The 17,404-nt window shown below is 40.3% G+C and overlaps 2 protein-coding genes across 3 annotated transcripts; one reads left to right on the forward strand and one right to left on the reverse strand.

Annotated features, from left to right (window-relative positions):
* Window positions 1-1,448: 1,448 nt before the first annotated feature.
* LOC139368106 (histone acetyltransferase KAT7-like) lies at window positions 1,449-14,798 on the forward strand. 2 transcript variants are annotated; one of them, XM_071106679.1, is made up of 14 exons: window positions 1,449-1,671; window positions 2,225-2,375; window positions 2,578-2,826; window positions 2,991-3,073; window positions 3,196-3,276; window positions 3,755-3,853; window positions 4,163-4,273; window positions 4,413-4,604; window positions 6,558-6,647; window positions 7,028-7,168; window positions 7,327-7,420; window positions 7,744-7,890; window positions 8,533-8,639; window positions 13,508-14,798. In XM_071106679.1, the coding sequence occupies exons 1-14, from the start codon at window positions 1,654-1,656 to the stop codon at window positions 13,607-13,609; spliced, it is 1,665 nt and encodes a 554-aa protein (XP_070962780.1). In that variant the 5' UTR covers window positions 1,449-1,653; the 3' UTR covers window positions 13,610-14,798. The 2 variants fall into 2 exon arrangements, with proteins under 2 accessions (XP_070962780.1, XP_070962779.1); XM_071106678.1 differs by having other exon boundaries at window positions 1,477-1,671; window positions 4,163-4,271; window positions 4,399-4,604.
* LOC139368107 (protachykinin-1-like) lies at window positions 14,689-16,208 on the reverse strand. Its single transcript, XM_071106681.1, has 6 exons — window positions 16,095-16,208; window positions 15,815-15,905; window positions 15,588-15,623; window positions 15,319-15,372; window positions 14,952-15,026; window positions 14,689-14,755 (listed from the first exon to the last, which is right to left on the reverse strand). The coding sequence occupies exons 1-6, from the start codon at window positions 16,206-16,208 to the stop codon at window positions 14,718-14,720; spliced, it is 408 nt and encodes a 135-aa protein (XP_070962782.1). The 3' UTR covers window positions 14,689-14,717.
* Window positions 16,209-17,404: the final 1,196 nt, after the last annotated feature.

Genomic DNA, 17,404 nt, shown 5'->3' on the forward strand with positions numbered 1-17,404 from the left:
GCTTTGGATATGTTCATGCTATTAGGTCTACTGATTTTTGTTTGTTTTATGTAGTGAGTTGTCCTAGTTTTTTCTAAAGCATTTATATGTGTGTGTTTTTTTCTCTTCTTTTTAAAAATAAAGGATGTGTGCACAGTTCAGCAATAGAAAATTAGAAAAGTAAGAAAGCTTGAGAAATAATATAGATTGATTGAATTCAAGTGATTACTGTAACATATCATAGCTTTTTTTTAAATCTGTTCATAATCAGTATTCCAGGAAATGTTGCACAGCACTACGAGTTATTTTTCTCTCTCACTTTACCAAGGTTTCTGCTGAGTATGAATGATTGTGTCATGGTATTTACTCTTTGATTGAATTACACTATCAGTGTATAGACAGTTTCTATTTCGCAATGATACTAATCTCTCATATTGATGAAAGACATTTACCACAAACAATAGTCCAGAGACCAATATCAAATAGAGGCCAAGCAGTAGCAGCTAATGTATTCATTTATCCTTTGATGAGCAGTGATCTGAGTAACAGATAGGCTTGTTACCATATAGACTATATTTTTACATAGAGTTACTGAGCTTCACAATAAAAGGTGAGTAATGTCCAATCAGTGGGATAATACATTTAATCATCACTGATATGTCTGCTTTGGTTTTTGACATGAGACAACACATAGTTATCCCATAGTACAGATAGCTTTAGAACTCACACCAATGTATGTAAACTAGTAGAACTGTACAAGAGTCATACAAATTAGAAAGAAACAAAGATTTCGAAATATATTCGAGACCTATAACCTACCTGTGACAGAAAGTGTTAGCAAAGATGGCAGATAAATTAAGATAGTTCAATCAGGCCGTTTATTACCATTGAAAAAATGACTTTTCTTGTTGAAAAGCGGTATCCCAAGTATTAATACAGTAAAGTACACACACTAAAGGGTAATTATTATTATTTTTGTTTCTTCTGTAAAATAGTGTTTTTAGACACAACTGCAAACTTCAAGGAGTAGGGCATTCAAGGCTTTGGTTTGATGGGAAGTCGTAATGTCATAGGCCTCCCCTTGCTTGAAGAACAATATTATGTTTCTTCAGAGAAAATATATTTGTAGTGATGTCCAATGTTTTTTTGTTATTGTATTTGAATTTGAAATTTTAAATAAAATGTTTAAAAATGTTTTTTTTAAAGAGACGAAGCGAGGAACAATCTTCTCCCCCAAAAAAACAAAAACAAAAGAGGGGCAAAAAAAGAACAAAAGAGGAAAGGCCCACCCCAACACTTGTGCTATTTCATGATGTACAAGCATGTGTATGTGACCAATACAATTTGAATTTATCTGGACCACGGATTGAGATGTGCCTTTTGATAAGTAGATCAGATGTTAAATGAGTTGAAAATAAGACTGGCGTGCCACCTATACAGTGCCACCCAGTGGAGACAGTACCACATGTGACATTACACAGAGGTTCCAAACGGAAGTGTGTTGTACCGAAAATGTGGCGCGAGACATAGCCAATGTTGTGTGTACATACACGTTTTTTTTAAAGTAAAAACTTAATCTAAAACAGTTCCATCCACTGCATTTATTATACAATTTGGGAACTACGTTGTTTTATGAGACGGGCGGCATAGAAACCGGCGTTCATCAAGGCAAATATGCCCCGTAGACGACAGGTACGAAACATGTAGGTCGGAAGCTAACGTTACGGCGTTAGCTAGCTGGATAAAGCTAACTTGACTAGCTATGCTGCTAGCATAATGTTGCTAAAATGTTAGCCAGTGGTCTCTATTATGCATTCGAAAGTATGTATGTTTCTTAACTAGCTAGATAACTTAATGCTAACTATCTAGTTAGCTACTGCAGATAACCTAAGTTAGTAAGCTAAAATGGCCTCTCTTTTACGCTTTCAAGGTAGATTGCTAGCTAATGCTGCAATGGTGTTTTGCTAATGTTGCGTTGCCTATTTGGCTAACTAACGTTAACTGACTAGCTAGCTAGCTATTAAGGCTGTGTTTACATATCGATTTGTAGAGAGTAATTAGCTAGCTGTATATCTCATTTATGAGAAATTGATACATTTGAAGGAGCTAACGTTAGCAACAATTCTATAACCTAGTTTGAGCCATCATGACAAGCAAATAGTTAACGTTAGCTAGCTAGATATCGTCTAGTTACCTGGCTAACGCGTTAGCCCTACCAGTCTTACTTTTTTTCATTCTATCACAGAGTGTGCATTTGGGGAGCGGCTCTGATGGGACTGAAGATTCAGACTCTTCTGCAGAGAGAGAACAGACAAACAGCTCAGAGAGTGATGGGAACATGCCCAAGAGAACACGCCTCACAAGAGCATCTCTGCGCCTCAGCCAAAGCTCACAAGGTAAAGAAAGCCATGGGATGGATGCTTTAGTTATGAATCAAATCCTACATTGCAACTGTAGTAGTTAGGCTAGCGAACAATGAGTCAATCACCTGTATAGGAGACCTTGTGAGGGCTAACAATTGCTAGAAGATTCCATTATTTTATCCTACAGTGTCAGTGTAGCTGAATGTTGTGCTGTTTCTCCCACATGCCAATGTAGACACACCAGATGTGAAGCGAGTCGGCGACCATGACGAGTCTCCGCCGTTGACGCCCACAGGCAACGCCCCATCATCTGAGTCTGAGCTGGACATCTCCAGCCCCAACGCCTCCCACGACGAGAGTGTGGCCAAAGACCCCGCCCTCAGAGACTCAGACAAGGACCTCTCCCACCGGCCCAAGCGCCGCCGCTGCCATGAGACCTACAATTTTAACATGAAGTGTCCCACACCGGGATGCAACTCACTGGGTAAGACAAGAGACTATTTGGTTAGTGGCACCACTGCTAGTTTAGTGGATGCTGAACAAGACTTGTCATGATTCTTGTTAAGATTCTTATTATGAAATATCTCTGGTCAATTAATTTAATTATATGTAAACTCATTGCTTTTCTGTCTCTCGTGTTCCTTGCAGGACATCTAACAGGAAAACATGAACGCCATTTTGCGGTTTCAGGATGTCCTCTTTACCATAACCTATCTGCTGATGAATGCAAGGTAAATATGTCATTAACATATTTGGCATTGCTTATTGCGGTACATTAACTTCATTGTCTCGTACAATGAGAGCTACAGAGAATCAAATGCCCAATAAGTTTATTCATCCTTTTTATTGACAGGTGAAAGCAACCACTCGCGAGAAACACGAAGAAGAATCAAAGGTGCAGGAGGAAAGCAACAGACACGCTACACGACATCAGGTAAAATTAATTAAATTAATGTTGAATACTTTTTAAGGTGATTCATTTTATCATGTAAAAGTAAATAAAGGTCCTCCCAAGTGGTGCAGTGGTCTAGGGCACTGTCTCACAACCGGCTGTGATCGGGAGTCCCATAGGGCGGCGCACAATTGGCCCAGCGTCGCCCGGATTAAGGGAGGGTTTGGCCGGGTGAGGCTTCAATTGGCTCACCACGCTCTAGCAACTCCTCCTGGCTGGCCAGGCGCCCGCAGGCTGACCTCGGTCGTCAGGTGAACGGTGTTTCCTCCAACACATTGGTGCGGCTAGCTTCCGGGTTAAGCAGGCAGGTATTAAGAAGCGCGGTTTGGCTGTTCACGTTTCGGAGGACGCATGACTCGACCTTCGCCCATTGGGGAGTTGCAGTGATGAGACAAGATCAAAAAAGGGGGTAAAATAAAAAATAGCTAAAATCACAATGAATTCCTGTTGTGTCCACCAGATGCCCACATCAAAACAGACGAGATACAAAGAGCAGGTGACGGAGATGAGAAAGGGGAGGAATTCTGGGCTTCCCAAGGAGCAGAAGGAGAAGTACATGGTGAGACATAGGACAGATCTCCCCCATTCTAATGACTAGAGGGAGAATCATGTTTGCTATGGGGATCCTCTGGTCACTTGGCCCTTCCACCCCTACGGGAGGGCAGCTCCCGATCAGCCCAGTCAAAGCTCTTCTCTGTCTTGGCACCCCAATGGTGGAACAAGCTTACCCCTAATGTCAGGACAGCGGCCCATCTTCCCGAAAATGTCTGAAACGCTACCTCTTTAAAGAGTATATTCAATAAAGCCCGTTTATTGACACAATCAGCACTCCGTCACCCAACTCTTTTTCTTTCCATCTCGTCTACAGGAGCATCGACAGAGCCACGGCAACACCAGAGAACCTCTTCTGGAGAACATCACTAGTGAATATGACCTGGAGCTTTTCAGAAAAGCCCAGGCACGCGCATCTGAAGATCTGGTAAGACAAAAACCTCAGTGCACCTTCATGCATAATAAACCAATCGGGTTTTAGATTATTGTAGATAAGATGTTCTTGGTAGTTTAGAAGAATTTCATATTTCTCCTCTCTCGTTTGCCGCTTATTGAAAACGCCACAGGAGAAGCTGCGGATCCAGGGACAGATCACGGAGGGCAGCAACATGATCAAGACCATCTTGTTCGGCCGCTACGAGCTGGACACGTGGTATCACTCGCCCTACCCCGAGGAGTACGCCCGCCTGGGACGTCTCTACGTCTGCGAGTTCTGCCTCAAGTACATGAAGAGCCAGACCATTCTGAGACGACACATGGTAAGATATACAGTGCCTTCAGAAAGTACCCCTCGACTTTTGTTACAGCCCAAATTCAAAATAGATGAAAAATGATTTATTTTTTCACTCACCTGTCTACACACTATACCCCATAATGACAAAGTGAAAACATGTTTTTAGAAATCTATTGAAAATGAATTACAGAAATATCTCATTTACATAGGCATTCCCACCCCTTTGCTATGCCACCCAAAATGTAGCTCTGGTGCATCCAATTTACTTTGCTCATCCTTGAGCTGTCACGACAACTTGATTGGAGTTCACCTGTTTCCAATTCAGTTGTTTGGACATACATTTAGAAAGAAACACACATGTCTATATAAGGTCCCACAGTTAACCGTAGATGTCAGAGCAAAAACTTGTCAAGTCCAAAGAACTGTCTGTAGATCTCCGAGATAGAATTGTTGTGTCTGGGGAAGGGCATAAAACCATTTCTAGTGTTAAAAGTTTTGAAGAGAGCAGTGGTCTCCATCATTGAAAAATTAAAACACATATGAAACTGCCTAGATCTGGCTGTCAGACCGAACTGGGTAAGAAGGACCTTGGTCATGGAAGTGACCTAGACAGAACTACAGAATTCCTTGGCTGAGATGGGAGAACCTGCCATGAGGACAACGGTCTCTACAGCACTTCATCAATCTAGGCTTTATGGGAGAGTGGCCAGTCGGAAGCCACTCCTGAGAAAAAGTCTCATGACAGCATGCATAAGGCAAATTATTCTGTGGTCTGATGAGACAAATTTAACTCTTTAGCCTGAATGCAAAGCTCTGTGTCTGGAGAAAATCAAGCACAGCTCATCTCCCAATGGGGAAGAATCATGCTATGTTGGATGCTTTTTAGCGTCAGGGACTAGGAGACTGGTAAGGATAGAGGGAACAATGACTGGAGCCAAATACAGCAAACTCTTGATGAGAGAGTTTCTTCAGAGTGCAAACGACCTTAAACTGGGGCATAGATTCCACGTTCCAACAGGATAATGACCCCAAAAATACAGCCAAAACACTGCTGGATTGGCTTCAGAACGCGAATGTGAAAGTCCTTGAGTGTTCCAGTCAAAGCCAAGATTTAAATCCCATTGAAAATCTGTGGAAAGACTTGGGAGAGGCGATGAACAGCAATCTAGCTTAAGAGCTTTGAGAAAATCTGCAGATGTTCAAAGATTCTCCCAAATGGTCTACGGTACAATTCCCGCAGCCGCACTCCTTTTGAGAAAAAGTATTTTCCTTTTTATCCTGACAAATGTTGACTCTCCTGAACACTAACGGCGGAGTACAATGTTAATGATATAGGGTCCTATCATGGTACAAAAATAAACATTGTTCTAAGCTCATAGACATACCCAAGACGACTCAAAGCTGGGCTTTATAAATACATTTGATTGAATCGCCACCAACGGTGCTTTTACAAAGTATTAACTCAGAGGTTTGAATGCTTATGTAAATGAGATTTCTGTGTTTCATTTTCAATACATTTGCAAATATTTCTAAAAACATGTTTTCATTTTGTCGTCATGGGGTATTGTGTATGGATGGGTAAGGGGAACAATCAATTTAATCCATTGTGAATTCAGGCTGTAATACAACAAAAATGCGGAATAAGTCGAGGGGTATGAATACTTCCTGAAGGCACTGTAGAAAAGCCAGTCCTATCACCTCTTAAGCTGGGGTTACACAAATCAACTTTCACACAATGTTTGTTGCAGGTTGCAAGTGACATCCTCTAAAGCAACCTTTGCTGATACTCGAAGAAACTCAAATGTGATTGAAACTGCATGCAACAGCCAATCAAAGTTTAAGATCCTTTTGTCATATGTTTGGGAATTCTAAACTCACCCAATGACTTCAATTTCAGCTGAAACTCTTCAGAGAGGCCTTTTTTAATGGGGGTTTGAATGAGCAAATCAATAGTGTTGTCTCCCTGTGTGTTTGTTAGGCTAAGTGTGTGTGGAAGCATCCGCCCGGCGATGAGGTCTACAGGAAGGGAGCCATCTCTGTCTTTGAGGTGGATGGCAAGAAGAACAAGGTGAGGGGGCCTACACACTTGAACTCGTACACAACAAATGCTTTTTTTCCTGTCTCCGTTTTATTCTCCGATCTAAAGAACAAAGAAATAATCATGGTTGAATTATTACCTTTAGTTTTGTCATGTCTCACGTTTCTTCAGGGACCCTAACCCCACTGGTGCCTTGCACTCCTATAAAACAAGCTACATAGAATATGAATCTATGGATAGGTCACATACACTGGATAGGTGCAGTGAAATGTGTTGTTTTACAGGGTCGGCCACAGTAGTACGGCACCCCTGGAGGAAATTAGCTCTAACCGCTAGTCTACCTTTCGCCCTTACATTATCCCTGGCAAGGTCTTTGGGGAATTTAAATGGTGTGTGGTTTCCTTTTCCAGATCTACTGCCAGAACCTGTGTCTACTCGCCAAGCTCTTCCTGGATCACAAGACGCTGTACTACGACGTGGAACCCTTTCTGTTCTACGTTATGACTGAGGCAGACAACACAGGCTGCCATCTTGTGGGATACTTCTCTAAGGTACCCATCCATTATACTCTGTTCAAATTGATAGTGTCTCCCATAACTTTTTGATACGGTTTATAGCGGAGCTTTTTTTAAAATTATTATTAGGGACGTCTCTGTCATTACTTTAGTTTTAAAGATGAGATTCAGACCCATATCCTCTGTTTTTTCAGGAGAAGAACTCTTTCCTCAACTACAACGTCTCCTGCATCCTGACAATGCCCCAGTACATGAGGCAAGGCTTTGGGAAGATGCTGATTGACTTCAGTAAGTATAGACCAACTCTGTTTTCCCCTTGTTAGATTGGCTACTGCAACTACAGCCAGGTGGCATTTCGAGATACTGATTTATTTTGTTAAGCCTCCCAGGAATGACAACAGAGTTTTGCTGGTCAAAAAGGGCTTTTAATGTCCTGAAAGCAACTTCTTTATGTGTTGTCATTACGCAGTTATTGCAGTAGAAACTACAGTTCCTTTAGCAGTTTTTTTTGCTTTTCTCCACCAGGTCTCATTGCTATGTAAGTGCAGTCCCTCTCATTACTTATTAGAACTGCTAGTGACCACCCTGCCGGCGCTCTCCCCTTTCTGTAGGCTACCTGCTGTCCAAGGTGGAGGAGAAGGTGGGCTCCCCAGAGCGGCCCCTTTCGGACCTGGGCCTCATCAGCTACCGTAGCTACTGGAAAGAGGTGCTGCTGCGTTACATGTACAACTTCCAGGGCAAAGAGATCTCCATCAAAGGTGACAGAGGACTTTACAAAGAACTGATTTTTGCAAATATGTTTTGGTGCTTAATGTCGCTCTTGACTGTTGAGAAAATATTTTCTCAACAATCTACAATTAGTTTAGGGTCAAAGGTGAGGGTTTAAAATTACCCGGGTAAATTATGTAGCTTGTTCCGGTCACGCACACACGCCATACACAGACACTCACACACAATCTCCAAAGTGTCCTCTTTAAATTTCTCCCATGGTTAAGCATATGTATTTTTTTTCTCATTTAGAAACATTTTAATTTGGGCCTGTCCATATCGGCTAATTCTCCTCTCATAATGAATTAGTCCGTAGGTGGAGCATCAAACTGCTTAACGAACATGTACTAAGCATTAAACCTGGGAAGGCTACCTTTGATTTATCACTCTATTTGTCATGTATTCGCTGTAGCTTGTGTGTTTACAGCCCTATCAATCTGTTTTATGGTTGTCAAGTCTGTAAATGTTGATGATTTAATGTTGTTAATTATTTAGCTTTTTCAGGTTAGTCTCAGTTTCATTTGAACACATGAGATGATTTTCTTCCAAGCATTTGAATGACTAGTATTTGAATGATTCAGTATTTTGAATGAGTGCGTGAAGAGCTGTGCGTTGTACTCGTGTGTGTTCAGAGATCAGCCAGGAGACCGCGGTGAACCCAGTGGACATTGTCAGCACCCTGCAGTCCCTGCAGATGCTTAAGTACTGGAAGGGAAAGCACCTCGTCTTGAAGAGACAGGTAAGTGTCCCCTTCATGAAGGTGTGTCATGACAATATCAACATCGGTTAACCCTTTATACTCTGATCCCATGTTCGGGATCAAAAATGGGAGATTTGGTCACTGATAAGAGATTAAATTGGAACGCGGTGGCTGTACAGTAACATACTATACATTACATCAGAACTCTGGGTGTCCGCTTTACGATGTATAGCTTTCAAATGACAGGCGTTCTAAACGGGACTACCACCTGCTAGCTACAAGTGTGCTCTGTTCAGTTCCTCCAAAGGCACAGCCAGGAAAGCTAAAAAAATAATAAACTCCTAGTTGAATGCTCTACTGCCTGAGTCCTACGTGTATTGAAATCACTGCACACTTTGGAGTGGCCACTTGAAGATACCAGTGAGACCTCTCACTCAAATCCTTGTAAGGTTATATCTTATGTTGTATCTACCCCAGATCTTGCAGGAATATTCGTATATATTAATGAATGTATTCAGCGTTTTAGTATTGCCCGATTTTCTGTTATCGAAACAAATGGCTGCAAAAAGTACAGTGCCGGTGAAATGCACATAAAATCAACAGTGAATTCGGTTCCTGTCTCAGGTGAACTGTTTGTTCAGATAATTCTCAGAAGTTTTTCCTTTCAATTGCAACTGTGATTATGCATATTCTTCTAATATTTTTTTCTGTTTGACATATTTCATGGATATGTCATGTGTTTACTGTAGCTTGTGTGTATGTAGCCCTGTCCATCTGTTTTATGTGGTTATCTGCAGTGCGTTTCATAATTATTCACCCCTTTGGATTTCTTCACATTTTGTGTTGCAAAGTGTGATTTTAAAATGGATTTAATTGTAAAAAAAAAAATACAAAAAATAATAATAATTTGTCAACGATCGACACAAAATACTAATGTCAGTGGAAAACATTTTCATAGATACACTACCGGTCAAAAGTTTTAGAACACCTATGCATTCAAGGGTTTTTCTTTATTTTACTATATTTTCTACATTGTAGAATAATAGTGAAGACACAAAACTATGAAATAACACACATGGAATCATGTAGTAACCAAAAAAGTGTCCAAATCAAAATATATTTTATATTTGAGATTATTCAAATAGCAACCCTTTGCCTTGATGACAGCTTTGCTCACTCTTGGCATTCTCTCAACCTGTGTCATGAGGTAGTCGCCTGAAATGCATTTCAATTAACAGGTGTGCCTTGTTAAAAGTTAATTTGTGGAATTTCTTTCCATAACCTGTTGCGACGAGCAATCCCGTATCCGGGAGCGTAATTATAGCCTCAAGCTCATTAGCATAACGCAACGTTAACTATTCATGAAAATCGCAAATGAAATGAAATAAATATATTGGCTCACAAGCTTAGCCTTTTGTTAACAACACTGTCATCTCAGATTTTCAAAAAATGCTTTTCAACCATAGCTACACAAGCATTTGTGTAAGAGTATTGATAGCTAGCATAGCATTACGCCTAGCATTCAGCAGGCAACATTTTCACAAAAACAAGAAAAGCATTCAAATAAAATCATTTACCTTTGAAGAACTTCGGATGTTTTCAATGAGGAGACTCTCAGTTAGATAGCAAATGTTCAGTTTTTCCAAAAAGATTATTTGTGTAGGAGAAATCGCTCCGTTTTGTTCATCACGTTTGGCTAAGAAAAAAACCAGAAAATTCAGTCATTACAACGGCAAACTTTTTTCCAAATTAACTCCATAATATCGACAGAAACATGGCAAACGTTGTTTAGAATCAATCCTCAAGGTGTTTTTCACATATCTATTCGATGATAAATCACTCGTGGCAGTTTGGTTTCTCCTCTGTTCAAAATGGAAAAATGCACGCACCTGGACATTACGCAATAGTTTCGACGGAGGACACCGAGCAGACACCTGGTAAATGTAGTCTCTTATGGTCAAATTTCCAATGATATGCCTACAAATACGTCACAATGCTGCAAACACCTTGGGGAAACGACAGAAAGTGTAGGCTCATTCCTTGCGCATTCACAGCCATATAAGGAGACATTGGAACACAGCGCATTCAAAATCTGGCTCACTTCCTGTATGAAAGTTAATCTTGGTTTCGCCTGTAGCATTAGTTCTGTGGCACTCACAGACAATATCTTTGCAGTTTTGGAAACGTCAGTGTTTTCTTTCCAAAGCTGTCAATTATATGCATAGTCGAGCATCTTTTCGTGACAAAATATCTTGTTTAAAACGGGAACGTTTTTCATCCAAAAATGAAATACTGCCCCCAGAGGTTCAAGAGGTTAATGCGTTTGAGCCAATCAGTTGTTTTGTGACAAGGTAGGGGGGTATACAGAAGATAGCCCTATTTGGTAAAAGACCAAGTCCATATTATGGCAAGAACCGCTCCAATAAGAAAAGAGAAATGACAGTCCATTACTTCAAGACATGAAGGTCAGTCAATCTGGAAAATTTCAAAAGTTTTTCAAGTGCAGTTGCAAAAACCATCAAGTGTCATGATGAAACTGGCTCTCATGAGGACCGCCACAGGAAAGGAAGACCTAGAGTTACTTCTGCTGCAGACGATAAATTCATTAGTCAACTGCACCTCTGATTGCAGCCCAAATAAATGCTTCACAGAGTTCAAGTAACAGACACATCTCCACATCAAATGTTCAGGGGGGACTATGTGAAAAAGGCCTTTTAATGATCGAATTGCTTCAATGAAACCACTACTAAAGGACACCAATAAGAAGAAGAGACTTGCTTGGACCAAGAAACACAAGCAGTGGACATTAAACCGGTAGAAATCTGTCCTTTGGTCTGAGGTTTGAGATTTTTGGTTCCAACCATCGTGTCTTTGTGAGATGCGGAGTAGGTCAATGGATGATCTCCACATATGTGGTTCCCACCGTGAAACATGGAGGAGGTGGTATGGGGGTGCTTTGCTGGTGACACTGTCAGTGATTTATTTAGAATTCAAGGCACACTTAACCAGCATGGCTACCACAGCATTCTGCAGCGATATCCCATCTGGTTTGCGCTTAGTCCCACTATCATTTGTTTTTCAACAAGACAATGACCCCAAACACACCTCCAGGCTGTGTAAGGGCTATTTGACCAAGAAGGAGAGTGGTATAAGCGCTGTATCAGATGTCCTGGCCTTCACAATCACCCGACCTCAACCCAGTTTGGGATGAGTCAGTCCGCAGAGTGAAGGAAAAGCAGCCAACAAGTGCTCAGCATATGTGGGAACTCCTTCAAGACTTTTGGAAGAACATTCATGAAGCTGGTTGAGAGAATGCCAAGTGTGTGCAAAGCTGTCATCAAGGCAAAGGGTGCCTACTTTGAAGATTCTCAAATATTTTGATTTGTTTAACACTTTTGGTTACTACATGATTCCATATGTTATTTCATAGTTTACGATGTCGAAAAAAGTAAAAATAAAGATATAACCTTCGTAGGTGGTGACTGGTACTGTGTATATGTTTTAGATTAACGAAGAATAAATCACTAATATACTGTATCTTTTTAAGTATTGAACCCCCTGAGTCGATACACGTTAGTAACACCTTTTGGCAGCGATTTATAGCTGTGCGTCTTCTTGGGTCAGTCTCTAAGAGCTTTGCACACTTGGATTGTGCAATATTTGCCCATTTATTATTTTTAATTCTTCATGCTGTGTCAACTAACTTGGCCACTCAGGAACATTCACTGTCTTCATGGTAAGCAACTCTAGTATCTATTTTGCCTGGTGTTGTAGGTTTAGGTTATTGTCCTGCTGAAAGGTGAATTCCTCTCCCAGTGTCTGGTGTAAAGCAGACTGAAGCGGGTTCTCCTCTAGGATATTGCCTGTGCTTAGCTCCATCCCATTTCTTTTTATCCCAAAAACCTCCCCAGTCTTTGCCGATATCAAGAATACCCATACCACGATGCAGCCACCACCATGCTTGAAAATAAGGAGGCAGTTACTCACTGATGTGTTGGATTGGCCCCAAACATAAGGCTTTGGATTTAGGCCAAAAAGTATATTCCTTTGCCGCGCTTTTTTTTTTTAGGTATGTATTGTTGCATACATGATGCATGTTTTGGAATATTGTTTTGTTCAATACGTATTTGTGTTCTTCTTTTCTCAGTCATTTAGGTCATTATTGTGGAGTCACTACAATGTTGTTGATCCATCCTCAGTTTTCTCCCATCACAGCCATTGAACCCCGTAGCTGTTTTAAAATCACCAATGGCCCCATGGTGACATCCCTGAGCAGTTTCCTTCCTGTCCTGTAGCTCAATTCAGAAGGACGATTATCTTTTGATGTGTATGGGTGGTTTAATACATCATCCACAGCATAATTATTAACGTGACCATGCTTAAAGTGATATTCAATGTCTGATTCGTTATTGTTACCAATCTACCAATCACGGCCCTTCTTTGAGGCTTTCGAAATGCTCACTGGTCTTTGTAGTTAAATCTATGCTTTAAATTCAATACGTGACCTAGAGACCTTACAGATGAATGGGGGACAGTGGAAGGGGTAGTCATTCCAAATAATTTCAACCCCTTGTTTTACTCCTGAACTAATTTAGGCTTTCTTAAACAGAGGTGAATACTTGACCTATATTTGAGTTATTTAGTACATTTATATATTTTTCTTTTCACTTTGACATTATGGATTGTTTTGTGTAGGTCACTAACAAAATCACAATTCAATCTATTCCATTCCCACATTGTAACGCAACAAAATGTGAAAAAATCCAAGGGGGGTGAATACTTATGATACCCACTGTATTTCATATCTGTAAATGTTGATCATTTTATGTCTTTGACTCGGTGCTCTTGAATGCGAGGCAAATTCCTCAAGGGCCAATAAATGAATTGAATTGAACTCTCCCTCACAGGACCTGATCGATGAGTGGAAAGCTAAGGAGACCAAAAGAGGCAGCAACAACAAAACCATCGACCCCAGCTCGCTTAAATGGACCCCGCCCAAAGGGACATAGGCTATAGGCTCACCAGTGAGCCACTTAATAAACTTGACTTTCTTCTACCACACCTGCCGGGATAGGAGTCCTATCAATACCACAGTGATCTTTATTCTACCACACCTGCCGGGATAGGAGTCCTATCAATACCACAGTGATCTTTATTCTACCACACCTGCCGGGATAGGAGTCCTTTCAATATCACAGTGATCTTTATTCTACCACACCTGCCGGGATAGGAGTCCCATCAATACCACAGTGATCTTTATTCTACCACACCTGCCGGGATAGGAGTCCTTTCAATACCACAGTGATCTTTATTCTACCACACCTGCCGGGATAGGAGTCCTATCAATACCACAGTGATCTTTATTCTACCACACCTGCCGGGATAGGAGTCCTTTCAATATCACAGTGATCTTTATTCTACCACACCTGCCGGGATAGGAGTCCCATCAATACCACAGTGATCTTTATTCTACCACACCTGCCGGGATAGGAGTCCTTTCAATATCACAGTGATCTTTATTCTACCACACCTGCTGGGATAGGAGTCCCATCAATACCACAGTGATCTTCTATCCCTAAACCCACCCTGTAGCTGTCCCTTACTTGTTTTTTTTTGTGTCTGGGGGAACTCTCTTCCCTTTTTACATTTCGACTTGTATTTATATTTTAGTAATATGCCACCATGTAACCATTCAATCAATTCTTGGCTGAAATATTGTTAAACAATGAAGGTTACAGAATTTGAGTTGATGACTTGTTTTAAACGATCCACTTAAAGATGAGCTATGAATGTAGGTACATCTCGTCTGAGCTCTGACACTAGTGGATCACATGAGTGTTTTTGCTTCTTTGTCCACAAAAAAATATATAACTGACCGGCTGCAGCATTCCTGGCTATTTTATTTCATTCAACACAGTTGCGGTTGTTTGCAGAGACAAGTACATTTTTTGGGGGGATGGAACATTCAATAATCATCAGCATGAACTTTGATACCTTAGATATAGCATTTTGTTTCTTACAAGTATGAGATACAGTTTCGTTTTGTATGGTAGTTATTTTTGAGTCTATATCAAAATTGTATAGGTCATGAAAACAAATCTTTTTTTTTTTCTAGCTTTAGTAATATTGGAGTTGGTCCCATTCCTCTTGTGAATCTGCCAAATGAAGAAATAAAAAAATATTACACACAAGTTCAAATGTTTCGTTTGCATTTAGTCAACACGAATGCAGGTTTTACATGTATGTTTTTAAATTGCACAGTAAAACTTGTATTCCATTTTGCAAACTGTACATTACAATGTTACAAAGTGCTCTCCGGTTTTAACCGTAACATCAATGTATATGACAGACCTGGTTGTGTGTCTGATCCCTCAGCGACATCGACCGCAGTGCTTGGAGCATCTGGGATGATCCTCGTGAACGATTCTGCAGCACAAAACATTGCATTTGGTTATGACACGCGACTGCAATTGTTGACACCCGTTTTAAATTAGACTTCTCTCTGCTGTGTGTTTGTCTAAAAAAACAAATGCCTTGAGATTTCAAATGATATAAATCATGCCATTTAGCAGACACTTTTATCCAAAGTGTTTTAGTCATCCGTGTATACATTTTTATGTATTGGGGGGGTTCTGGGAATTGAACCCACGCTGCAAGAGCCATACTCCTCTACCAACTGAGCTATAGAGGATTTTATATGAAGTGTAATAATTCTTACCCCCACTTAGTGCTCTTCTTCCCATAAGTCCAACAAACATGTCCCCTTTGTTTCCTGTTGAAGACATCACCAGGAAAGGGTAATTTAAAAGGAGATGCATATTTTTTTCTCATGTTAAATGTAAAACATATTTTAAATCCATATAATGCAGAAAATGTGTTATTGTTATGATTTAGATACTGAATAATCCACAATATAGTATATGGACCAGAGTGTACTGTATACCACTATTCAAAAAAAAAAGTGTTAGTCCATTGTGCTATACTCACGTTTTCTATCCACTTTAATAGGCTGCGGCTGATCGTCTGTAATTAAAGGGACCTGATAAGCACTCAAATGTATTTGAGTTCAAAATATTAGCTTTTCTTGTCAATTAGATATAATACGTACTCAACATACAATCATCATACAATTTTGTATTCTAGTCTACCTCCTTCAAGATCCTTTTCAAGTCATTCATTCTTGTTATGGACAGGCAGAATGTTATAGTGCTTACCTGAGCGTTTGCCCATGAGCCCGTAGAACTGACGGGCTTTGGATCTCTTTATCAGACTAGCCACTTGGCTGGACAATCTCTCTTCCAGTGGCTCATCCTGGCGAAAGGATTAAAGAGTCTTTTTTCCACAACACATTTTTTCTTGATTTATTTGTGAAAAAGCCATGTTCGATTGCGACAATTATTACTCGCAAATATTTTTTTGTTCTTGGTTCAAATCAGGAATATACTAATGATATAAACTCCTCTTGATAATAGAAATCTAAAATGTTCCACTTACCTGCCAGTCTTTTGATACCCAGTGTTCCTTGTCAACACTAAACGACAATCCTTGATATGTATACACCAGTGCAAACAGGGTAACTATTACCAGCTGGAATTTCAAGATATCCATTGAATGTGATGATACTAGGCAAAGCTATATTCAAATAATATATATATATTTTTTTTTTTTTTTTTTTTGACTTAAGAAGTATATATCTTCAAGCAATAATGATAGTTGGCTGCTGAGTGAGCTCAGAAAAGGTCTGCTATCTTCTCTGATGGATTGCGGACTGAGTCTATTCCCTGTCGGTCTGATCCTGCACTGAATACAACGTCCATTTTATAACACAGTACCCCGTACAAGCTCATGTTCCCTCCCCTCTGGACGCCATCAAATCATCAAGCTCACACTATTATTATGCAACATTTAACAAATATGACGTGTTTTTCACATCATGCAGAGAGATGCAGGAAAAATGTTTTTGAATACTTGTAGTATGCAGGTCCATCGTTAAGGAAACGAAATATAGGTGAGGCGAATGCAACGAGCTGTCGTCCAGTTTGAGCACTTGGACTGATGATATATGCATAATGCCCAATATCCAATTTGCAGAAAGGGCCATTGTGCTTGTACTTTTATAATCCTTGGTTTGATTTAAAAGTTTATCCTGGTGCTCACCTCGTTCCCTTGGGTTTGATTGGGATCTGAGTGTATGTATGTGATTCACAGTTAAATATTAGCATTTAAAAAAAAAAAATTGGTTCTGTAATTTCCATGTTTATCAAACCTACAACCAGAACTCTGTATTTGCCAGAACCGTAAGTCAGCAGCCTCATGTTTGACCTTCTGATCTTTCTCTTTGATGTGAGGGCGCTTGAAAACTGCCGCCTGACATCTTTGAACACTGTCTTGTTAATAATGGCTCCTTGTAACCCAGTCAGTGTTTGCCTGTTCATTAATTGGCTCAGTGAATCATACCTAGGACAGGTCAGCCCAATAAAGACCTCGTAAATAAGGTTAAAAAAAACCTGACATAAAAACAAACCAAGTGGATGGCTAAATGGCTCATTCAATCATCTGAACTTGAAGCCGTATGTCTTGAGAAAGCGGTGTGCACTATGGTATGGTATGGTGAGTGATCGGGTTGGATACCGCTCTGTGACCGCGTCTCATGTCGGCCGAAGTGGGTTCAGCTGAGATGAACAGAGCACCAGAGAATCTGACACTCTCGTATGGGTTCTACACTTCAATAATAAGCCACATTTTAGTGACCTACTTCAGGCTTTTCTTGAGAGAGATGGCTATAGCGAGCAGATGGTTTTTCC

The sequence above is a fragment of the Oncorhynchus clarkii genome, chromosome 16 (assembly GCF_045791955.1).
Source record: "Oncorhynchus clarkii lewisi isolate Uvic-CL-2024 chromosome 16, UVic_Ocla_1.0, whole genome shotgun sequence".
Lineage (NCBI taxonomy): Eukaryota > Metazoa > Chordata > Actinopteri > Salmoniformes > Salmonidae > Oncorhynchus > Oncorhynchus clarkii.